This window comes from Athalia rosae, chromosome 4 (genome assembly GCF_917208135.1).
Source record: "Athalia rosae chromosome 4, iyAthRosa1.1, whole genome shotgun sequence".
In the NCBI taxonomy this organism is placed as follows: Eukaryota; Metazoa; Arthropoda; class Insecta; order Hymenoptera; family Athaliidae; genus Athalia; species Athalia rosae.
This window is the reverse complement of record NC_064029.1, coordinates 16,629,354-16,654,138: the sequence shown is the minus strand read 5'-3', so window position 1 is coordinate 16,654,138 and position 24,785 is coordinate 16,629,354. Positions and strand designations below refer to the sequence as shown.

Sequence of the window (24,785 nt, the reverse complement as noted above, 5' to 3'; positions counted from 1 at the left end):
TAATTTCGAACGCCCGGTTGATCCTTTTCCGCTTCCGTTAAGCAACAATTGAAATCCGCGCTTTTCTTCAAATTACGCAAGCTCGATTCGATGCAAGACTAGATGCAGACGACGCAAAAGTTCCATCTGTCGTCTGCTTTATATTGTTAATGCATTATGCATTTAGCCCCCACCCGGGTGCGCAGCCAGTCACTGAAATGGATCTTTGCAATATAAACCTAAGAGAAGAGATGTTAGAGATTTTTATCAATTGAATAATGTTACTCTAAGTTTTAAAGTGCAACAATTAATAATCAGATAGCAATTGACAGATGTACTAATTGATTTTAATCGTATGAGGATATGTTACTCCACTCCCGTGATAAATTAATGCACTCATAACTCAAAGATATTTGGATATATTCTACATAAATACTGACAAATACATAAATATACATGCTTTAACATCTAAAATTACAACATATTTGTCATCATGTTGGAAGGCCTTGTCGCATGGATACTCAACAATTATTTGGGAAAATACGTCGAAAATTTAAACACAGATCAATTGAGTATTGCACTTCTATCTGGTAAGGTTATGAAGTCACCTGGACTATGAATTATAATTACTCAATAAATCCCGTCTGCTATTCGTACTTCTATGTATTTCTTGCTCTGGATTTTTGGTAATCGAATTTCATATTTTGTAACTCCATAATTATTGAATGATAATCACGTATAAACTGATGTTATATACCAGTTATTAAAAAAACATGCCTATAGTAGACCGAGAAGACCCCATTCTTAGTAGTTTTTCAAGAGATTAACTGTATAATTTTTTTACAGGGGAGGTAGAACTAGAAAACTTGCCTTTGAAACGAGAAGCATTGAGGCACATTGGCTTCCCAGTTGAAGTCAAAGCAGGATTCGTAGGCAAGGTGCGCCTGCATGTCCCAGTGACACAAATCCGGACGGCACCATGGGTCATAGTCATAGAACAATTATATCTTGTAGCTGGGCCAATATGTCTTGAGGAGGTACATTTCTATTTGGCTTATTTCTACTGAAACATGTAGAAAGTATGAATTATTCAAATCTGTAATCTTCTACTCGAATGGTTGATTATTCTCAATGTCTTGACCTACAAATAATTCCATAGTATGACAGCGAGGCAGAAGATCAAGCTGCTCAAGAATATAAACTAGGCAGATTAGATATGCTCGAAGCTAGGTGGCGTGCGGACACAGAACGAGAGCTGGGTTACTATGCAACAAGTTATAGTTCTTGGTTAAACTATGGTACTTCGCTAGTGACGAACATCATTGAAAATTTGCAACTCAATATAAAGGATGTACACTTTAGGTATGAAGATGACGTTACCCTATCGTCGCATGACGGTGAGTAGTGAAATGTCAGTCCTCCATATCAAACTCTATGCTGCAATCTTTTTCTTTCTGCTGAAGGGAGTGGAGTTGCATTTGGTGTTACCATAGGTGCATTAACAACTCAAAGTTGTGATGCCAGTTGGATACCAGGATCTACTTCCTGGAATCTTGGAGATGCATCATTCAAGTTAATGGAACTAGATGGCTTGTCTGTCTATTGGGATCATTTGAGAAAAGGGGAACTCCTCGGTAACTTGAATCTTGGTGATCTCGCTGTGAGTATTTGGACCTGTATAATTAAAATTGATACTTCCTATTTTTGTATTTGCTTTGATACACTCATTTTTTTATTACTCCATATTGTTGCTAGATTGCAATGAGTGAGTCAAGGAAAGGAAAGCGGAAACATATCTTGTCACCTGTAGGTGCGCGGGCGCATATCAAACGGGACAGATCAGAGAGACCGCTAAGATCAGTAAATAAACCCAGATTGATTGTTGATCTGTTGTTAGATCAAGTTCCATTATCAATCACTGATGTAAGTATTAGAAGTTTCCGAAGCCATTACCTTTATATTCTTATCTATTTTGATTGTATATAGTGGCAATACGATCAAATCGTCAAATGTATAAAGCAATTGGAGGATATAGATCGGCAAAAGCGACAACGACGATGTAGGCCAAATGTTCCAATTAGTGAAGCACCAAAGGAGTGGTGGCGATATGCTGCCCGTTGTCATATAGGTAGAGAAACTCTCCGAACAAAAATGTTGTGGGAAGATATTATTCAGAGGGGAAAACAAAATGTTTTATATGTTGAAGCCTGTGCAAAGTTATTAGGTAATGTCCCATTAACATTATCTTGGTTCGATTTTACATCCACATAGTTTTACCAAGAGCTTATGTTTGTGTTTTAGGCACGCCGACAGCAATACTCGCAACTGAATTGAAGCAATTCAAAGACACCATTGAAATGGAACGTAGTTTTGATGAACTCAGAGTTTTGAGGGAATTGGCAATGGCGAGAGTTAGGCCACCTAAAATACCTCAAGCTAGCACACCGACATCACCTCAAGGTCGGGGTATGCTTGTGCAGTGGTTTCCTCAGTGGTGGGGCTGGTATTCAAAAACGTCAAACAACAATATTCAAAGTTCATCGAAGTTTGAAGGGGAACTTTTGGATGCGTTAGCTGATACTATGGATGATGATACTTTAATTCGGAGAGATACTGTGTTTGGACAGTTTAATTTTACATTGTCTAAAGGTGCTGTCCGTCTCTGCACGGGCGAAGGGGATAGGGAGAATACAAAGACGGTCATGGAATTACAGTTTGAAAAAGTTCATCTCAATTACGAATCCAGGCCCAGATCTGGTTCGCACAAATTTTCAATAAGTTTAGGAGCTCTGTATTTGCACGATTATTTGACGGAAAATTCTACATTTCCTGTTTTGGTGCAACCACAAACAGTGTCCCTTGCCAGTAATCGACTGCGCGGATCATCAGAAAAACTGCCAACTCAGTCAACACAGCCGTTATTCGAATTAGTCTATGAGAAAAAGCCTCTTCACACTAATACGGATCATTCATTACAAGTCAACTCTAAGTCATTAGATATTGTGTACAATCCAATTGCAATGCGGTGGCTGATAGATTTTACTTGCAAACCTCACAGATATGCATCGAACCAAAGTTTGCAGGCTATGAAGCGCAGAACGCGCAAACAGTTGATGAAAAACTGGGAACAAATTTTAGAAGGTGATCTAGTCTACCGTGCTTCATGGGATTTACAGTTTGATATATCAGCTCCTCAGATTTTATTGGTAGAAAGATTTACGGACTCAAACGCAGCAGTGATAGTTGTTGATTTTGGGAGACTACATTTGACAAATGGCACAGAAACTGGTGAAGTAGTGCTCAGGCCTGGATCATCAAATAGCGAGGATGATGAAAAATATGTAACACCGTGCTCCACACCACCTGGCAGCAAAGAAACTGGTTCATTGCAAGATATTCAAGGTCTCTCTGATGCAGCGTTGCATCAGAGACTCTATGATCAATACTTTGTCGACTTATCTGACTTACAAGTCTTAGTTGGTAAAGTGAGGGATCATTGGAAACATGCTCGCACAAGGGGAATGTCAAGTTTGCACGTATTGGAAAGGTTCAACATTTCTCTTCAAATTGAAAGACGAGTGGTTACTACTGCAGACCCACAGTTTCCTTCAATCACTGTGTCCGGGAATTTACCAAGATTGGTTGTCCATGTGAATGAGCAAAAGGTTGAAGCTATTCGGTCAATGTATGATTTATTGTTATCGTTCTCTAACGCTTCGGAACCTGACAAACCCAATTCAGAAAATTGGGAACCGGGAAGTCCGAAGAAAGAGGAGAGTCCTGACAAAACTTCGACACGTTTAATGATGATTCAGTTTATAATTGATCAAATGACTTTTGAACTACAATCCAGAGGACGCAGTGTTGCTGAACTTCAAGTTTCTGGAGTGAGAGTTGCACTGAATAAGAGGCCGGCTGATTTAAGTGCAACATTATCGGTCCACAGTTTGTTATTAGTTGATGCTTTGCAAGAATTTGGACCTGATTTTGAACTTTTAGTTGCTAGTCACAAGCATGTTGGAATGGATAGTGTTTCTGGAAGCTTACGAGACTCCGAACCGGTTTCTCCAACATCACCAGTATCTCCAGCATCTCCAGATCCAACGTTACCACGGCGAATAACATCCCCTGTTGCTCTGACGCGAGCTCTTTCTACCTTAGCGCGAGACTCGAAAAATTCGAGCCCTCCAAAAACCAATTCTTTTATCGGTTTAGATCATTTGGATTCTGAAGCATTAATTATGGTTGAGCTTATGCTTGTGGACGATGCATCAGAGAATCTACGTATTGCGAATATACAGTTTAATAATTTGGACATCATTGCCAATCAAGAAACAATAGTAGAGCTCATAGGGTTTGCGCGAAGAGCTTTCCCGACACATAAATCAATTCTAAAACGGGCGGAAAGATTCGGATCTTCATCAAGTCAATCCCAGGAAATAAAGACATTGGTGAGAACTGAAATAACATTCGACTTTCACAGATTAAATGTATTACTATTACGAGCCGTTATGCAAGACAGCCAATTAGTTGGCCAGAAGATAGCTACAGCAACTATGACAGATGCCCGGATTCAAGCAACTTTAGGTACACAAGCTCTAGTTTCCGGATCATTAGGTGGCTTACAAGTACTCGATCAAACACTCACTGGAAAAATGCATCAAAGAATTTTGAGTGTTGGCAGAGATCCCATCGCAGATCCACCTCAACATCCATTGGAACATTTTGCAAATTTAACTAATCAACCCGAAGCGTTCAGATTTTGCGTAAATAGAAGTTACAAACAATCATCTCTGTCCGACAGTCTGGAGACATTAGCAGAGGTCACGATTCGTGTTGGAAGTGTTTGGTACACACACGCTCCTCATTTGATATCAGAACTACGTTCTTGTGCAGATGAATTCAAGCAATACTTGAGTAAATTCGCAAGGCACATTGGAGCAGCTGCTACGGATATGGCTATTGGATTGGTCCATGCTGAGGAATGGGCAGTACCACCGCGGAAACGTTTACCAAGTTTATCACTTGATGGTACAGACAGTTCTGGATCTTTATGTTTGAAGCTTGATGCTATCTTGGATAGCCCTGTACTGGTCCTACCACGATCTGCTCATAGTACACAGGTATTTGTTGCTCACCTTGGCACAATGGCTTTGCAACATGATCCACCAATTCATTCAACGGATAAACAAAAATTAACATTGGAGGTGCGCGACATGAATTTATATTCCCTGGACATTTCATTGAAAGGTAATTTGGCCAGTGGAAGTTCCCCGTCTAGAGCTGAAGACATGTATTGTTGCAAGGAATATGGGAAACCGATTTTACATGACACCGGGTTGAGGATTGTTTTAGAAAAAGAACACAACTACCTATCAAGGACCCCAAGTTTTCCACTCGAATCTGAGCCACCAAGTAATCCTGTCATCCAAGTTCGTGGCACTGTCATTACACCCTTAAAAGTATCATTGTCACGTGGGCAATATGAACAACTTTTGGACACTGTTCACCGACTAATTTATGTTTCAAATATAGAGCCTGTTGCAACAGAACAGAAAATTCCAAGTGCCAAAGTATCAAACTATTCCGATAAGTTTGACCTCTCAGTGAAAGTTCTATTTGAGCTACCAGTTTTGAGCATTGAACTAAGGCAAGATCAGGTGGAACAGCCTTTGGTCGATTTATCGATGCGAGATTTTGTTGCTAAATATGAAAAGCTAAATAAATTTGAATCAACGATAGAAGTAGCACTTAAGAGTCTACTTATGGAAGATCTTCTCTGCCCTGTCGGATCTAGACATCGATACATGATGCAATCTTCTGCACCAATTCGAGCAAGATTGCCAGCTGGTGTTTCTAAATCATGCCCTGATCTGGTATACGTTCAAAGGTGGAAAGATAACTTTGGTAGAGGTAGCTTACCTGATAGACTTGAAACCGATACTCTGTATGGGGCTGTACCTGCACACTGGCGTAGGAAACCAGTCTCCCAAATAGATACACCAAATACTCCCCCACCCTCACCTGGAGCAGTGGTTAGTGAAGAAAATTTAGTATTGATTAATATTACTATGGCGCAGGCAAATCCAACAATAACCAGTAATAAAGTGCAACGGAAATCCGTCTGTGTTGATTTCAATTGTCTAGATTTAGTGGTTAGTGTTGAATCATGGATGGTTGTACTTGATTTCCTGGGACTAGGATCGCCAACAGAGTCTAATCCACGAATAAATGTACTCAAAGAATCATCGGGCACTGATGCTGTTGATGGAATGGAAGAGTTTCCATTAGATTCAGAAATAGAAGTAGAAGTAAGATCTTTGACTTTAGTGCTGACACGAGTAGAGCGAGAAATTGCTAAAGCCAATATATCGAATGCAAGTGTACACATTCTCAAGTCTGATGATAAAACTAAAATATCTGGATCTTTAGGATCAATGTCTTTATTGGACTTGACTCCTCATGGTAGACTGTATCGGGAAAGATTCTTATCCTCTGGTAGAGAAGCCCTCAACTTTCAATACTTGAGTTACAATGATGCTCAGGAGAGACCCCACGATGCACAATTAAAGTTGAAGATGTCAGCGGTACACTACGTTCACACACAAAGGTTTCTTGCGGAACTACAAGCATTTTTTGGACATTTTTCACAGCTAAGAACAGTTATGGTCAATCGAATTCGAACTGACGAAGGGCCTTCAATGGATGTTAATGAGAGAGATATGCGCTTATCCTTGGAACTGCACGCTGGGGCCCCGGTGATACTACTTCCAGTCAGTTCACGATCTGAGGAATTAATACTTCTGAATCTTGGAGAATTGAGTGCACACAACTCGTTCAAAGTCTGTGATAAAATTTCTATTCGCCTGATTGAGTTAATACTAGTGGAATTAGTTAACATGGATGTTTATACAGTAAAAAGACTGAAGGCTGATGATAATAATCACAATATAGATGTTTTGACTATTGGTAGCTTTTACGTGAAAAAATTGGGCCCTTCCCTGTTGACGGAAAAGTGTCACTTGAAGCTACAAGTTGAAAGAAACTTGGACACTCATATTAGCAGGGATTTTCCCGATTGGAGTGTTCATGGTATATTATCTACGATGGATTGTGCCCTTGATCCAGCACAATATATGCTGATTCGTGGATTGCTATCTTATAATATTGGTGAAAATTTGGACGACCTACTACAGATGATGCAAGACTTGGGTAACATGGATGAATCTTTCTACAATACCGAAGATACATCGGAGAAAGTTTGGACAAAATCATGCATTACTCTAGAGTTGGTAAATGTTACCGTTGCGCTGCATCCAAATCATGAGCTAGCTGCCTTGGCATGTGTGAATTTTATAAAATCAAGGCTTACTTTGGATTCACTGAGTGATGGGTCCCAAGATATAGACTTAGTCTCCCAAGAAATCTTGGTAACAGATACCAGATTTCAAGATGAACCTGTTAATCATAGATCCAATGTTTTCACCAGTATATTACAACCGTTGAGAAATTCAGGAAGTATAGAGAATCATGTCCAGGCTGAAGTACACCATAGAAAACGAAGACATATGGTTGCTACTACAGTTATATTACACAGTATGCGTCTAACAGCAATATTGGATTGGTGGGAAGCAGTTAAGGATTTTCTTGTTTTAAACGCTCCTGAACCTGAATCGGTAGTTGGGATTGTTCCAATGGTCGTGCCACAAGAAATCGATGAAAGTAATTTCGGAAGTAATGTACCATTTGAGTTGAAACTCAATATTACAGATTCCGAATTGGTTATCGTTGAGAATACATCGCTGTGGGATACAAATGCAGTCATTTTGAAATCTACTACAGTTCTTGCTTACAGATCTGCACCTCAACATGGAGAAAAGCCACTCTCTTGTAATTTATCTCGCTGTGAATTGTTTTCATGTATTCTCGGGCTTGAGGATGAAACAGCATTGTCAATCATTGATCCAGTTGGAGCTAGTTTTGAATTAACACAGGATAAATGTTTGGAAATACAATTACAGCCTTTGAGCGTGAGGTTGAGCTATCACGATATCACTATGTTTACGAGAATGCTGAGTTCTCTTCCCAAGCAAACTTTGTGGGCCAAACAACGTTCTAATGGACCGCCAGCAAATGCAAAGAGTCATGTTATGAAGCTCTCTGCGCTGGGTTTTGCAGAGACTGATTGTGAGGCAGCTTTGGATCTTTGTAATGGACAGCTTGATGATGCTGCTTTATGGTTAACGCAAAATGCCATTCCAAACTCTCAAGCCAACTCAAGTGGCTCACTTTACATCCAAGCTGTTGAAGTACAGACTCTGTGTTTAAGGATTTGCATCATTGATGATTGCAGAGATGCTGATGTACCCCTGTTAGAAATGACAATGTCGGAACTTTCATTGAGGCAATCATTAGCAGGTCCTGGCTTAGCATCAGCAAATTTCAGCGTGGATTATTATAACAGAGTTCTGAGTGGTTGGGAACCATTTATAGAACCATGGAGGGCTACATTTCAGTGGGAGCAAACACTGACAAACTTGTTAACTCTGAAAAGGTTGCAAATATCTGTCAATTCTGAAGACTCGATGAATGTCAATGTAACATCAACGTTAGTGGAGCTGGTAAAATTAGTCAAAGATAACTGGACCCAAGATTACTACTTATCTAATAAAGACACACTTTTGAGTAAGCCATTTGGAAGTCCTACAGGATATCGTAGACGCTCGCCATTTGTTCCTTTTGCTTTAAAAAATGAAACAGGCTCAAAGTTGTGGTTTAAAACAATCATTGCAACCACAGATACCATAAATGAGATCAGCGGAACTTCAAAGTCAGACAATATGCTAGAACTAGATATGACTTGGGTTGAAGTTGCACCGGATGAAACAATCCCTTTTACATTTGAAGAACGAGGTAAGCTACGGCATCATTCTACGCACATTGTTAGAAGACATCAAATAGCTGTTTCGGTCGATGGCTGGAGACCTGTTGATCCTGTTACTGTTGACAGGGTTGGAATATACTTTCGCTATGCAAATGTGGATGTAATTAGTAATTCACAGGTAGGTGAACTTTGAAATCAGTCTACTCGTCGATGCTGTTACAGCACTTCAATTTCAGAATAAATTTTCTATTTTCTAGCAGCAATTAATGGTACCAAAGGCAAGGGTAGTTTTTGATGTTGAATTGGAAGGGTCAGCCAGAAAACTGGTGACTGTTAGATCAGCCTTACAGGTTGTGAACAAGCTAACGTATCCTGTTGAAATAAAACTAGAAAAACCCATCAATCAACCAGGATGTAAGTTCCCTTGATTACTATTTTAATGATTGTTCTATTCTGAGAGTTTCAAAATGTTTGTTGCTGATACATTGAAACTTATTATAGTTTCTTTGATGTCTCCAGTGATGAATGGAAAAATATTACAAGTGGCTGCACAAACAGTGGTATCAATACCACTAACACATACTGGTGCACAAATGTTACTTAGGCCGATTCATTTGGATCGTATATTTCAATTTTGTGTAGAACCTATCTTTTGGTCTGCAGCGAAAAAACCTTTAGAAGTAGCAGAAATACATACTACATGTAAAACGAATCAGAATGACATATTTAGGTAAGTCTTAACACTCATAAGGTCCTGTACAACTACGAAAGAATTCTTTATCATCCACATCAATCGTTTATATTCTTTCATTGTAGAATGTGCGTCACGATAAAACGAGACAACTATCCCGCAGATGTGAATCTGGCAGTGCCAACGATGCCAGCGCATTCTATTATATTTCTAGCACCTATTACTTTGACGAATCTATTGCCACATGAAATATCTTATACTGTTGCATCTGAAAGTGGTAGAATCCTGCCAGGCAACAGCGCCGATTTACATACTGTAAATAATGCTGAGCAGTTAGAGGTCAATATTCAATTAGAAGGATATCCTGGTACTGGGATGGTAAGAAGCTATAATATTTCATTGCCATTAAAAATACAGAAATAACTCACGAGAATCGTCTCCAAGATTTAATAAATTTTTGTTTTTGCTTCGTTTAGTTGTTGCTACCACAAAATAGCAATTCTTTTACCGGTCGAATGAGGTTGACGGACTCTTCTGGTCGAATATTATTTTTGCACGCGACTGTTGTTGTGGAAAAGGGGTCCGCATTAAGAATCAACATCACTGCTCCATATTGGATCATAAATAAAACGGGACTACCTTTGGTATTTAGACAGGAAGGTGTAGGTATAGAAGCTGCTGGTCAGTATGAAGAACACGAAAGAGCTCGGATGGTGGCTCCGTTGTTATTCTCTTTCAGTGATGAAGAAGCCAGTAGAACATTAGTTGTCAGAGTTGGTACTGGTGTGCATCCACATGGAGCCCCACAGTGGTGTCAGCAGTTTCATTTACAACTTGGTGTGCAAGTAAGTTCAATATTAAGCGAATGGGAATAATGAAAAAGAATAAACGTGTCTCTGACTGAAAAATAAATATCTATCTAGGTACATCGTCTCAGAGTAAGCTTACGTGATGGCAGACCAGATATTGTGTATTTGATTGGAGTAGCGACCCGCACAGCACGAGGTAGATACAGAGCGACCACAGTCGTCACATTATCACCTAGATACCAGCTGCACAATAGGTCATCCTGCACCTTAGAGTTGGCTCAAAAGTGTTTCACTACAACAGTGGTAAGATAATTGTCTTTTCATACGATACAAATTTCACAGCATATCACAATACCAAATTAGTTTTACTAAGAATTACTTTATTTATTTTTGGACTCGATAGAGCCACCCAGATGCACAAGCAACGTATATAACAGCAATGCCAAATTGTCATATGCCATTTCATTGGCCTAGACTCGATAAAGATCAACTTTTGTGTGTTCGAGTCATTGACGTGGTAAACTGCATGTGGTCAGGAGGTATTAGATTGGATGGAAATCACTCGTTAACAATCAATATCAGAGATACAACAGGCAAAATGCATTTCTTGCGAGTAGATGTGGTTTTACAAGAAAGCACATATTTTGTTGTTTTTACCGACGCAGACACGATGCCACCACCAATCAGAGTAGACAATTTTTCGGAAGTACCCCTAGTAATTAATCAAGTAAGTCATTTCAACCGGAATTAACATCCATTGTAATTCCATTGTTTAATTGTCTTGTTACCTGGAAACTAGTTCAAATACTTGAAATTTACAAGCTATTCGCTCATTCCCACGATTTTGTAGACTAGTGTGGCAGAGAGCCAACAGTGGACTGTGAGACCACATTCCTCGGTACCTTACGCATTAGATGAACCAATCCAAGTTGCTGGTTTAACGGTAACAGCACCTGGAGGCGCTACATCATCATATGATTTGAACATTCTTGGAGAAACTGGTGGATTGACATATGAAAATTTTATCTACATAGCTTTTACAGGTATTCAGTTGATAGAGATTAAAATTTTCAAACATCTGTTCCTGACTTCATGAACCTTTTTCAGGTACTTTCAAAGTGGACAGTGACATAAGTTCCCGAGACAATGGATTAGATCCACTTGATGTGGAAACGCAAAGGCTAGTTCTAGAAGCTGGGCCTGGAGGCTGGGTTGCGCTGCGTAGAAAACAATATGGAGCAAGATCTCAACTATGGAGAATGACAAGTGATGGACAATTACAACATGAAGGTACAGGGATAGAAATGTTAAGACCCTGTTTTATTAATACTTTCGTAAAATCCATTATTGTTGGAATGAACTGCTACGTTATATTGAATTTCAAACAGGTTCTAGTCCGCCGCGAGATAAATATTCTAGAGCACCAGATACGGTATTAGTTTTGGATATTGCTGGAACCGCACCGCAACCATTTTCATATTGCGCCCTTGCTTTACGAAGACCAGATCCCCGCAGAAGATCTACACAAACGTGGTTATTCACAGATGATGGAAGATTATGTTGCGCTCATCAAAATATGTGTGTCCAGTCGAAAGATGGGTTCATGGGTCTTCACGAAGGTTTGGTTGCTTAATTTATCACAATTGTAATTTTGTTTTTGCAGCATTACCGAGTGTTTCACGAAATATATCCCCAGTTGTAGTTTCTCACAAATTTATACTACGTATTTTTAGCATTATAGTAAAAATTTCTCAAAAAATGTACATCAGCCTGGAAACCTTCTCTTTTTATAAAAATATCGTTTCCAATCGCATAGCGCTTTCATTATAGGTTCATCTTTATCTCAGATTGTTTAAATTAGTAATAAATGTTACAGGGCACGGGGTTGCCCGCTGGCAAATGTGTACGTATAGTTTCAGTATATCAAAGAGGTCCTGATATATTATCTTTCCTTCTTCGATATTGTTATTGAATTTTCATGACATCTTTTTAATCATTTTGTATTTTATTTTTTCCATCTCATTAGATCACTTTTACATTCTTGATGTACGTTCGGATATCTTTGAGTAAAAAGGAAGGAGTTGCCACTGTTCAGTCTTTGACCACACATAGTTCTTTATGTATTTTATTTCTGTTTCGTTATTTGATTTCCAAATTCATCGAATTTTGCGACAAATTGTTTCTTAACGGTTTCAGAAATAATCTATAGCTGATTCAATATAATTTGGTTCATTTAATTAAATATTGTATTCACATTATTTGGTGTCAACTCTAGAATCCCAAAGCTCAACGATAACCTGATTCAATTACTCTTGTTCATTTACTTACCAAAAATTACTTAAGGTTCAGTTTTTGCATGAAAAAATGTATTTACAGGGAGCGAGGCTGTCCTAGGTCCACAAATGCACATCAGCCCACCACCGATTGAACAATGTGTTGGTAGGCAAAGATTGCGGCCTGGATCTGGTTTTTTATCAGTTAGAGTATCAACTGATGGTCCTACGAGAGTATTACAAGTCTTAGATATCAAAGAAAGAGTAAGTAGTTTCCCAGAGCTCATCGCCTAATGTGAGGCATAATCCTAATAAAATATTTTCAAACAGAAAAAGACGTTCGCGTTGCTTGAAGAACGCGACTGGTCTCATATCGCAGTAACTCAACGTCCTACACACGTTGCGCCGAATACTCAAAGCACAGATACTCGGGAATTACAATTGAGCATACGATTACCTGCTGGATTGGGTTTATCTATTGTCTCTCGAAGACCAGCAGAAGAATTATTATTCGCCAGACTGGCTGGCATTGCTCTGGAACTCGTGCAAACTCCTGCTGGTATTGCTCTAGATTTGAGTGTGGAAGATGTGCAAGTAGATAACCAGTTATTTGAAGCTCAGTGTTCGACGGTTCTATACATCACGAGATCCACACGTGCTGACATTGATAACCGACCAGCGATTCATATTGCCGCGGAAAAATTACCTTCTAAAAATCAAAATGCTGAAATTTACAAACATTTGATCGTAAGCGTAAAGCCATTGTGCATGCATTTGGAAGAAAGGTTATTATTGAGGCTGGCTGCATTTATGGGGGCCGGAAAATCCGAATTAGATGCACCGATGGATGAAAATGATTTCAAAGCACAAAGATTCATATCAGAAGTTTCTGCGGCTCACGCTACTAGATATTACTTTGGAACATTAAAACTAGTACCTAGCCAGGTCAGTGACTACTATGAAACTAAGTTTTATCAAACTGGAATGCAATTCTCCTAACAATACTTTGTTTTTGCAGGTAAGATTGAGCGTATTAACGACAACAAAATTACCAGCTCCACTCCAAGCGATAAAAAGGAAGCTAGGATTGACGTTAATTAAATTTGAAGATGCCACCATAGAATTGGAACCTTTCATTAAGAAACATCCATTTGAAAGTAGCCAGTTTTTGATGTATTCCATATTAAAACACTATAAAGACGTGAGTTGATATACCGAATAGAAATGTTTACAAATATATCCATGAAAATAATGCTGATTTGTATTACAGGAATTGAAATGGCAAGCAGCAGTCATTTTGGGATCTGTAGATTTTCTTGGCAATCCATTAGGTTTTGTGAACGATGTATCGGAAGGAGTATCAGGGCTGATTTATGAAGGAAGCGTTAAAACATTGGTGAAAAATGTCACTCACGGCATATCAAATTCAGCAGCTAAAGTTACCGAATCATTGTCTGATGGATTAGGTCGTGTTATATTGGATGAAAGACATGAGGAAGCAAGGCAAAGAATCCGCGCTAATACTACAGGTAGTAGTGACCACATAGTAGCAGGTTTAAAAGGACTCGGCTTTGGTTTGCTCGGTGGTATGACGAGCATTTTTAAGCAGACTTACGATGGCGCTGCTAATGAAGGTTTCCCTGTAAGTATCTTAATAAATTATCTGTTGTTAGTAGTGTTCTGTGGTGATCCAAAAATTAATATTGTTCAATTTTTTTGTTTTTCAGGGATTCTTTACTGGCTTTGGGAAAGGTGTTGTTGGAACAATCACAAAACCAGTAGTAGGAGTTTTAGATCTGGCAACAGAGACAGCTAGTGCTGTAAGAGAGACTAGCAGAAGGTATATGATTACCTGATATGATTAACTTTTTGTTAGCTACCAAACAATTTTAACGTATTCTTATCTATTTATTATTTCTCAGCGCACATCGTGTAATACCAAAGCGTGACAGACTTCCGCGGGTAGCCTTTGGTCCGGCTGGTCTCCTCCCTCCATATAATAATCACCAAGCAGAAGGACAAGAGTTTCTCTACACTATAAACAATCACAATTATTCAGAGATATTTGTAGCTTATGAATGTTTACGAAGTGGTGCCGAAGATTTACGAGTATTGGTATCGAACGAAAGAATTAGAGTCATATCCGGTGGCACCAAAGGAGTTGTTACCGAAGTCAGTCTGACAGATTTGGTACATTGTCAACCGACCCATAAAGTAGAAAGTAATGGAACCATACTTTACTATATTGAGCTGACATCAAGGACTGACTCTGGGGCACTTTTAAATCTGGATGGGCCTGAAATACTTAGAAGACCTAAAGTCAGATGCGACAGCGAAGAGGTCGCGAAATGGGTAATAATGTAGTCATTATATGAAATTTTTTGAATGGATAAATGGTAATAGGGAAGATGAAGAGAAGGAAGAAGTACCTTGAAATTTAATTCACCAGTGTTGATATAATATGGGCAATGTTTCTCTTTCTAGGTATCCCAACAGATTAATTATGCCAAAGGGATGCATGAAGAGCGTAGTTTGACACTGACCTCATCTGACAACATGCTCGATGACATGAGAAGTTATAAATAAATAAGTACATAGATGAATAATAAGTATGGCAATAATAAGTATGGTAATAATTTTTTGTACAGTTATGATTTTTGGATTTTATTTTTCTGAGCAACTTTTTCTTTGCAACTTTTGTAAATATTTCTCTATTTATTGAAAAATAACTTTAAGAGACTGATGTAGAACTGTATTATGGTATTGTGCGAAGTAATAAATTTTTATTTCAATGTATTTTTAAACAATAAAACTTCGTCGTAAATTTATTACAGCAGTGTATATAAAATAAACACCCGTGATCTCGATCAATCAGATAGGTCAAGTTTTCGTCTTTTTGCAATTACGCGCCTTCTTTAAGGGTGCAGTGCGTCGACATCGCGAAATCGCGTGGCTCTGCAGGTAATACCTGATTACGTTCCGACTTTTCTGACCTCGGAATTTCTGAGCTGGGTTTTAGGTAAAAATTTTGGAAAGAGCAAATTGATTGAATTGTACAATAGTCACAATTTAAAGTTTGTAGTTATCATATCATATTGAGAACCAGATTTGACTCTGGCACATTTGTTATCAGTCGATTTACAGCAACTAACCTCGGAATGGATGACAGTTCCCTTGACGAAGGACCATCGGTAGACTTTGGACGAGCGACATTGCAAATCGCTAAGGAAAATGAAGCTGCTCAGGAGAACCGAGCTCAGTCTTTGTCTACTGGTAATGTCAATCGAGATGGAAGTGTTAAATTCATTGTACAGCTACTGACACATCGAAGGATCAACATCAGAGTTCAACTTTTGCTCGATTATTTTTTTGTTTATAACGTTGACTGAATTAGTAAAAAACAGTAGCTACACCGAATACCGATTCAGCGAGTTGAATTCAAATACATGGTCTTTGTGCAGATGTTTGCTTTATATGTATATGTCAAAAATATTTGCCGTCAAGTCTTAGGTTGCCATACAACAATCAGACAATTCCTAACTCATGACAAGTTTTTTTTTATATTTATTTGCAGAATCTATAATGGTAAACCTAGTTGATCAGAGTGACCAATTATTTCAACAGTAGTGTTTTAATGAAGTATAAATATTTGATCAAGAAATTGTGAAGGGTCTTATTTACAGTCTTGCATATAACAATGGGCTATGAAATGAAAACTAGACATTTACTAATTCGGTGCAGAAGCTCGATGTAGTTCGGCATGGGTATTCAACGTGGAATAATGAAAATAGTATCGGGTTATCATCCAGTTTGAAATCTGCTAGCAGTTATCTTTCTTCTCAAACAATGAAAATTTTTCATTACCTGTAAACTATATTTCATCTGTAAATTTTTACGTTGCCTTTTGATGTGCTTCATATTTTTTATTTCTCCTCTGATTCCAGCTTTGGACAATGAAAATTCCGTGATAAATAATGCAACCGGAACCACTCCGATAACAAACAATCTTCCTAGTATTCCATATAAACGTGTTGATGCCCACACTTATTTTTCGGACAGAAATGATGTTGTTGAACGGGCGATAAAAGATTGCACCCATACTCTCATTAAGGATGCGGATGGAGAAGTTATTGGCTGTTGGCTTTTAACACAGTACGTGATGCTCTCAATCATGATAACTAGACTAGAATAATTATTAAGTAGATGTCAGACCATAAAGTTCATGACTACTTATAAAAAGGTTTCATTCTATATGTTTCTACGATTCCCAGGATCAGTTTGTGGGACACAGAGAAAGAAAGGCTTATTTTACTGACGAGAAATGCTTTGTACACAATTAAATATGACTTCATATCACTCAAGACATTGGAGTACGGCAGGGTACCTTTGCCTGAAATTGATACAGTGGTGAATGGTGAACTTGTTTATCCACCAACATCATTAGTACCGTAAGTCATACATCCAGATCGTATAAACAGTTGTTTAACTCTGGAGAAATCTATTTGTATATTGAACTTGTCGGCAGAAAAATATTTTCTCTAGAATCACCACAATTGCTACTTTCATTTCATGAAACTGCAAGCGTTGCAGCATTTTAATTCCAAAGGGAAATAATTACAAAATATGTTTAATAGTTTCTTTAATCATTTCTAGACGATTAAATGGCTTGGCAGAGGGTGTGTCGTCTGTTTTTCATAATGCTGTTCGTCAACAGTGGTCGTCTTTTACTGCACGTTCCAGTATTGCGGAATTTGAATCTAGGTACATCCATTGGTTGGATGTAATCTCAGATTTTTACGTAGCTAACATATCTCACTATTGGGCATCTTTAGTACTCCTAATCCCAATCACGTTCTAAAGATCTCTGAAAATTCAAATTTGTCCCTGATTTTTTCACATCAACGAATGCCAAGCTTGTGAATTATTATCCACTGTTGCTTCGACAAGTTAGCATCACAATATTAAAATTAATGATCATGCATGGTAGATAAACTGGGGATTAGTTTCGTGCTTTTGTAATTGTATTTTACTCGTATAAATAGGTCCATAAGAAAGCTATTTTAATGTTATATTGCCTTGTAGAAGGGCTTCTCAACGAACTTATAGTAGTACTAAGGTAGAATAATTCTTGACAGGAGCCGGAATATGGTGGGCTTGCAATTGATGTGGAACAAAGGGAAGCCTTTACCTCTAGAAAAAAAGTGGAACCCATTCGCCAGAAATATACCTTGGATGACGTTTGCGAGCCATCCATTATTTTGGCATAAAGGTAAACTGACCTGAAATTATTCTTTGTTTTTACCAATTTCCTTTTGTGACAATGACCAATTAAATTTCGTAGGTACAGAGTCGGAGAAAATGAAATTCGATGTCGAAGGGCTACATGCTGCGCTTCTCAGTTTAATTGCAGAAAACTGTCATGTAGTGTCCAATTCAATCGTCTTAGAAAATTATTTAGGGCTGGGGGCTCTTTTGCACAATAGAAATGCATTAGGGTTCTTTAAAATTCGTGGTAAAGTTAGTTTTTAATATTTTCGAAAGGCTTCTTGAGAAATTTTCTCTGGCTTCAAATTATAAGATTCCGATCAAACTACGTGAGAGTTGTATACATGATCATTAATTTTTTTATAAATATCACTTGTAATGTTAATAAATTAACACAAAATAATTCAAATAAGTAATCCATCATATTTTGTGTCTACACAATGAACATAGAAGTTCAAATACTTGATGTACGCACATCGATAATAGTATAAATGTACCTAATGATGGTAAATACCAGGAAGAAGTAGCTAATTAGAGTATGAATCATTGATGTCTTCATGTATGCAATAGTATATCGGGAAGTTGTAATATACCCACTTGAAAAACGATTCCTCGCGTTTTTTGAAATTTCCATACGACTTTTCTTACTAATACCATTGGAAACACATCACAAAGAATTCCAATAATTATCACCTAATTATCCTTGTGGATCAATCACAGTGTCAATGTTTTACAAAGTTTAAATATTATTTTTTGACTGTGTACTACCTTGCACCTTTGATGCAGGTATTAATATAATATAAATATATAAAATGAATACATGTTATGGTAGTTCAATGGGTTCTATTTCAAAATACTTCATTTCTTAGTGACAGTTTCATTTGAAAAATCCCGCTAGATCTAGGTGAGGTTGGTGCCCATTATTAGCAGACGAGCTAAATAGATGACACATGTATTTGAAGGATGAATCCTGTTTCGATTTGACCACCACTGCGGATCATTTGCGTTTTATTAGCACAACAATATTTAGCTATGAATTTCTGATATTGGATGCATTCAAAGGACTGGCCATATCATGCAAGTTCACTTATCTATAGTATCAGAAATTTGGCGAAATAGATCTGTTCAAAATTTTCTTCTGCTGATTTACATCTTGCAAGGTTAGTTTATTTTTAGGACATTATTCAACAGGTGTTTGCTTCCACAAGCACGATTTATGAATATATCCTACTGACAATGAGATCTGTGGAGATTTCATCTTTCATTTCAACGAATATACGAGTACTCGTTAGAGAATCCGGATGGAATAATTCAATAGGCAAAATAAGAATCAAACCTTTATACACTAACCCATTTATATATGTAGATATGTATATTTTCTTCATAGGAAGAGAATTGGAAACTGGGAGAGCTCAAGCGCTTCCTAAGACCCACTCTGCTTGAAAGCACAAGATGATTTCATATTCAAATGGTTTCTCAAGCCTATACATTTAAAGCAATTGGGAGAACAGAGAGAGTTGGGGGAATCCCATGCCACTCATCGAAATGTTAATTTTGATAAAAACGAAAGCAGTGTTTTTGTTTGGTTTTATCATTGGTGGAGTCCTTGCTTTACTGTTGATGTTAGCAGAAGATCTTATAACTGATGAAGCAGCTTGCAGTGCAAAAGCAATTAAATTGCCAAGTGACACTAAGAATGAAAATTATGAGGGATACATTACTTTGGAGAAACAAGAAAAGAACGATTTATCCAAAGTAATCCAGAAGTCTACGTATCAGAAATGGCTACAGCTTCAAAATGTAAAATTATCTAGAGTGAATATGGATGAACTGGTCTATGGCAAAAAATTGTCAGCAGTAACAACCAAGAGCCTGCTCTTGGAAGCAGACTGGCTGAAATCTAGAATTCATATAACTTGCGCGATATTTGTTAATAAGATAAAACTCGCACGATCCATTAGAGATACTTGGGCCCCTCACTGCAACAACATATATTATTTTGCAGCTGATAGGCAGGATCAGGATATTCCTGTTATAAACTTTGATATAAAGCTTACATCTTCATGGCAATTACTCTGTGAGTCTATACGCCATATCTGGAAAAAGAGTTTGAATAATAGTAAACTCACTGGCACTGATACAAACAACAGAATAGAATGGGTGATTTTCGTAAAAGATGATACAATGGTTATACCAGAAAACTTAAGGTACCTGGTAGCTTCGATGGATTTTGAAAATAGTTATTACTTAGGTCATCCAGTTACTCTATGGGGCCAGGCTTACAATGTAGCACAAGCTGGCTATGTCCTCAGTAAACGTGCCTTGGCAAAAATTGCAACAAACTTCAACACCAGAGATAAATGTGCTACTGGCGGTAAATACTGGAAACAAGAGGATTACTATCTTGGTTAGTGTCATTTTGGAATATGAAATTATAAGATTTGTATGAATATTCTGTTTGATGTAGCAATAACTAGTCGCTCACTATTCGTAATTTCAACTTTTACCTTTACAGGTAAACATTTGGGATCAATGGGCATTACTCCTTCAGACACTAGGGATAAAAATTTAAGTGGCACTTTCCATGGTTACTCGCTACAAATTCTTCTGTGGGGGGTAGCTAAGTCTGGTAGATATTGGACACATGCTTTATACCCCATAGGTCCTAGCTGCTGTTCGTCTAAATCCATAACGTTCAGTGCAGGAGAGGCAGATAAAATGTACAATTTATATTACCTAATTTATCGGCTCAACATTTATCTGGTTGATCGGACTTTTGGACACTATTCAGCTCCTACAGAAATACCAGATCCAGAGGTGAGATTGTAATACTATATTTTCAATTTTTTGTTATCCTGACTATAGCACTATTAATCTGTTTAAAATGCCGTTGGGATCATTTCCATTCGCGGAAACGAACTGCATCTAGAAAACCGACTAATTTTGTAATTTTAGATGTGGAAAGTGATACTGAAGGAAGAATTCAACATCACGAATTTGAGTGACATATCCAGCCAACGTTACTATGATATTTGGCGAGACCGTTACTCTGAGCCAGAAAAGTTCATTAGGAACACTTACAAGAATATGCCTGACGTATTAAGTTCTTTACTGACGGCATATGAAGCTGAAAGAAAGTTGGAAAAAGCTAACTCTTCTTTAAGTTGATATATAAATATACTATTTTCATCATTGTATTATGTGTATATATGGTGCGTTTTATCAGTCTCTGCTGCGTCAGGGTGATAAGTAGTAATTATTATATTCCTTAAAGTACGCGTACTACTTACATCATATGTACCTGCAATAATGACTTGACTTACGAATGGCAAAGGTCACGAGAATGTCTATTGATCAGTTTCAGGTAATATTTCATCAGTATCGAATACCCATGGCTACATATTAGTTGGTTGTGTCAGGTTGCGATATAAATGGTACAGACAATATGGGTATACGATATTTATTGTATTATTTGTGAATTTCTACTGTTTGTGTATTTATATCAATGAAAAAAAAACTAGCAACGTTTAGCACAATGCAGCTCTATTATTATTTTTATGAAGTTAGATTATCCAACAAAAATTTTTATAGTATCGGATTTAGCCCAAGCATACCTTAGACCCTAAGAACCATACTAGGAAGCTTCTGAGGTAATGTTGTTAAAAAATCATGTGAGTGGCGATAAGTGCAGACAGCATTTTTGACGGCGATCACTCAGAATATTTGGCATTTTGTTATCGCTTGTAAACGCTTGTAGTAAATCCGTAGGGAAGATCATTTAAATTCGAAGCGGGAGCGCAACGATTCGACCAGTGATTGGACGCGAGTACAAGGTGAACGACAAATAACGTTGAAGCGCGCCAACAAATGAACATCACGCGATCGCGTCTTTGTGGGATCCAGGACCATGACGGTTAGTAAAAACGATGCTCTGACTAATTAGAGAGTTTTGTTTTTGAAAAAGTTTGCAAACGATGCTAAATTGATACGAATTCTCTCCCTGAAGCTGCTAGCGGAGGATAAGTGAGTAAATATTGAAAATGCTGTGATTGTGGTGAGGGGTTGGTCGGTCGCCAAACACGCGAATGCTAAGCGCGTGGGGTGAGAGAATTTACGTCGTGAATATCTGAATGATGCGTTGAATATGAATTGGGTTGAAGAATCAGAGTTGTTTTGCGTGTGTGCATTTTTGAAACGTTCGCTGACTGGTCGGGCATAGCGCGGAAAACAATTGCCGATCGGACGACTGGCATCGTTTTGTGGAAATTTCTGGGATGCCGTTCGCCAGCACGTCGCTCCGACTTTTTTACGGTCTTATTGTTGAAATATCTTGTCCCCGAAGCCGAATTGTGACAAATTATCGATCAACAACTGCCTTGATCGTATTGTGACGAGTGTGAGCTGAGCAGCGTTGTTTGAGTGAGTAATATTAGACATATTAGATGTATCACATAGTCGTTGGTTGGTCTCTGTGCTCTTGATTACGTGAACCCCGAATTCGCGGGGTGACAAAATGGCGGCGCAAACATTTAAGCCCATCAGATTAGGTTTTTATTAGGTATTCGTGATAAAAAGCTGTTCTTGATGTTTGCAAGTTGAATCGGAGTATCAGGGCATGTGGCAGATATGGGAGTCACATATTTCCCATGTAATTTGTTGGTTGGGTAATAGCTTGCCCGGCTGCGGCCCGAGGAGGGCCGCCCGCGATCTGTTGAATCAGCAAAATTTGAGTTACACCGAAATCTAGAGTAGGAAACTTGAGGATTATCTGGCAAAATAGTATGCTCGGTGTTCATAGCTTATGCCGTCGTGGTTTGGTTGTATTCTAATGAACGAGTCAATCGAGCGGGAATCCCACAACGCCAGTGCGTCACATGGTGCTAGGTGGCAGTGTTGAGGTGAAGTAGCGCGAAAAAAAATGCTTTCGAGCATGTTCAAATAGGTATTGTCAAACACTGAGCTTATATTCTATCGCATCTCATCGTGTAAATTTCATGCCCAACTATTGGAAGCTAACTATCGTCAACAACCAACATATGAAGCGAAGTCTGCTTCCGATCATTCTCAAGGTGGGTTCTAATGCATTCTATCTTTTTGTGCAGCAATCAAATCGGACCATAGCGAGGATGTTTGCTGCCAATACATGTGTCCAAGGCAATTCCAGAGAAGTTGTTCTCACCGCATGTGTCTGTTGAGGAATGTGGTAAGTAGTTTTCACGATTCACAGCATCTGTCGATCGCTGTTATCTGTGTTCAACACACATGCTGACGATACCTATGAGAATTCTGAATCGTCATCAATTGCATGATTCTTCCAGATGATGTTCACTACAGTGGACAACAAACTTGTGAATGAATTGACAGAAAGAACAGGGGACGTTGAGCTAGATGTATCCGACAATGTGATAGTGGTGAGTAATTACTCAAAGATGATGCAGTCAATTACATAGATCATTATTGTTAGAATCAGGAGTTGTCGATAATGGTCAACAGATTGTGACAGTTGGAATGATATCGAAACCTAATTGACACTGTTTCTTGCAATTTGTAGAGTGTGCTTGGTGTAGTTTGGCATCCGTGGAAGGAAAAATTGACACTGGAAAGCTGACATTAGGCTTGAGTGCTGCGACTTGGATACTGAGTTTTACATGTTGAAGATGTGTTTGCAACAAAGGCTGAACAAGCAGATGCGAAGAGTGTGATACGTGATGAGGACCGGCTCCAGAATGCAGTGAATCCAGAAGAAGAAATTCACCTTCGGCAGAGTTGGCAAGTCGCATGCGTTTGATTTGCTATCTATCTTTCCTCAATCTTTGCTCTTTGTGGCATGGCGGTACCAATGTTCATTTATGTGTATTATTTTAGAATTGAAAACGTTAGTTTGAGTTCCCAGTATAGATTGTGAAATTTTCAAACAATGTTTTAATGTAGTCGAGCTGTTTGGTCTCTTTAAATTGATCAGTGAAAGAAGTCGATTCAATCATTATATGATTTTGGTCATACGTGGCTTAGTTCTGATTCTAACTATAATAAACTATATTGGAAGTTTATTCTTGATTTCAAAGTCAACTCAGAGCCAGCAATCTTGAAATAGGATGTACTGACCCGTTCTTCCCCTACAGTGAAAACCAACAAAGTAAGTCCTGAACCACGTTGTGTGATTGACAAGAACAGAATGAGTGTGTTGGTGAAAATGAGTTTCGTAATTAGATATAGGTGGATGTAGGTAGGAATGGGTAGGCCGGGTGCTGTGTGTGGGTTGGATTATATGTGCGTTAATATTTAAGAAAATCCTGGATTGAGACTGGCTTGGGAACGCTGGTTTCAATGCCATGGTTCGATCAGATCGCTTGTCGGGTTGAGGGGGCCTAGAAAAATGAGGGTAGGCAGGAACTGCGAACGGGTAGGAAGGTAATTCATAAGCCGTGATGTTCCTTCGTTTCACAGCGTCCTTCAATCGCAATTGTTCCCAATATTGAATTCAGTATAGCAAAACATGCCTACTTCGGTACAAACATCTTGAAAGTTTGTATTGTTCGCGAGTCTTGTCTTGGAAATAAACCAACATAATAGCTATGCGATTGTTGGACTGGGTAAGATGCTCTTTCTTCTCTCTGTGCTAACGTGGAGTACAGAAATGAGGAAAGATGCTGCGCCTGAAGCCATCATCTGGAAGAGGATCGCCGACCGCCGTGCCACTAATTTTCTCTATCTCTATTTTATTTATTTTCCTTTCCTCCTTTTTCTTTCATTCGATCGTCGTGTCGAATACTTATCTCTCATCGTTTGATGCATGCGTGTGAGTAGATAAAGACTCCGAGCAAGCTTGCCATTAGAGTTCGGACTCGAAACTTTGCACTTTATTTTACCACATACTCACATTT

General features: G+C 38.4%; 3 protein-coding genes across 11 annotated transcripts; all 3 read left to right on the top strand.

The window, feature by feature from the left end:
* Window positions 1-10: 10 nt before the first annotated feature.
* Window positions 11-15,448, top strand: LOC105693810 (intermembrane lipid transfer protein VPS13D). Of its 7 annotated transcripts, none has more exons than XM_012413988.4 (24): window positions 162-569; window positions 826-1,016; window positions 1,139-1,376; window positions 1,443-1,639; window positions 1,735-1,902; window positions 1,966-2,203; window positions 2,281-9,041; window positions 9,124-9,277; window positions 9,365-9,593; window positions 9,680-9,932; window positions 10,031-10,399; window positions 10,478-10,666; window positions 10,767-11,090; window positions 11,214-11,406; window positions 11,471-11,653; window positions 11,752-11,982; window positions 12,240-12,266; window positions 12,740-12,900; window positions 12,967-13,581; window positions 13,655-13,837; window positions 13,907-14,278; window positions 14,364-14,476; window positions 14,559-14,988; window positions 15,121-15,448. In XM_012413988.4, exons 1-24 carry the CDS (start codon window positions 473-475, stop codon window positions 15,220-15,222), a joined length of 12,018 nt encoding a protein of 4,005 aa, XP_012269411.2. In that variant the 5' UTR covers window positions 162-472; the 3' UTR covers window positions 15,223-15,448. The 7 variants fall into 7 exon arrangements, with proteins under 7 accessions (XP_048510473.1, XP_012269411.2, XP_020712491.2 ...); XM_020856832.3 differs by having other exon boundaries at window positions 9,121-9,277; window positions 9,383-9,593; XM_012413987.4 differs by having other exon boundaries at window positions 9,121-9,277.
* Window positions 15,449-15,518: 70 nt separating this feature from the next.
* LOC105693811 (tumor protein p63-regulated gene 1-like protein) lies at window positions 15,519-18,509 on the top strand. 3 transcript variants are annotated; one of them, XM_012413990.4, is made up of 7 exons: window positions 15,519-15,655; window positions 15,770-15,909; window positions 16,581-16,788; window positions 16,908-17,084; window positions 17,290-17,397; window positions 17,772-17,905; window positions 17,978-18,509. In XM_012413990.4, exons 2-7 carry the CDS (start codon window positions 15,795-15,797, stop codon window positions 18,163-18,165), a joined length of 930 nt encoding a protein of 309 aa, XP_012269413.2. In that variant the 5' UTR covers window positions 15,519-15,655; window positions 15,770-15,794; the 3' UTR covers window positions 18,166-18,509. The 3 variants fall into 3 exon arrangements, with proteins under 3 accessions (XP_012269413.2, XP_020712503.2, XP_012269415.2); XM_020856844.3 differs by having other exon boundaries at window positions 15,572-15,655; window positions 15,781-15,909; XM_012413992.4 differs by lacking the exon at window positions 17,290-17,397 and having other exon boundaries at window positions 15,580-15,909.
* A 328-nt stretch (window positions 18,510-18,837) lies between these two features.
* On the top strand, window positions 18,838-21,437 carry LOC105693764 (glycoprotein-N-acetylgalactosamine 3-beta-galactosyltransferase 1-like). Its single transcript, XM_012413892.3, has 4 exons — window positions 18,838-19,061; window positions 19,289-20,308; window positions 20,417-20,718; window positions 20,857-21,437. Exons 2-4 carry the CDS (start codon window positions 19,432-19,434, stop codon window positions 21,067-21,069), a joined length of 1,392 nt encoding a protein of 463 aa, XP_012269315.2. The 5' UTR covers window positions 18,838-19,061; window positions 19,289-19,431; the 3' UTR covers window positions 21,070-21,437.
* Window positions 21,438-24,785: the final 3,348 nt, after the last annotated feature.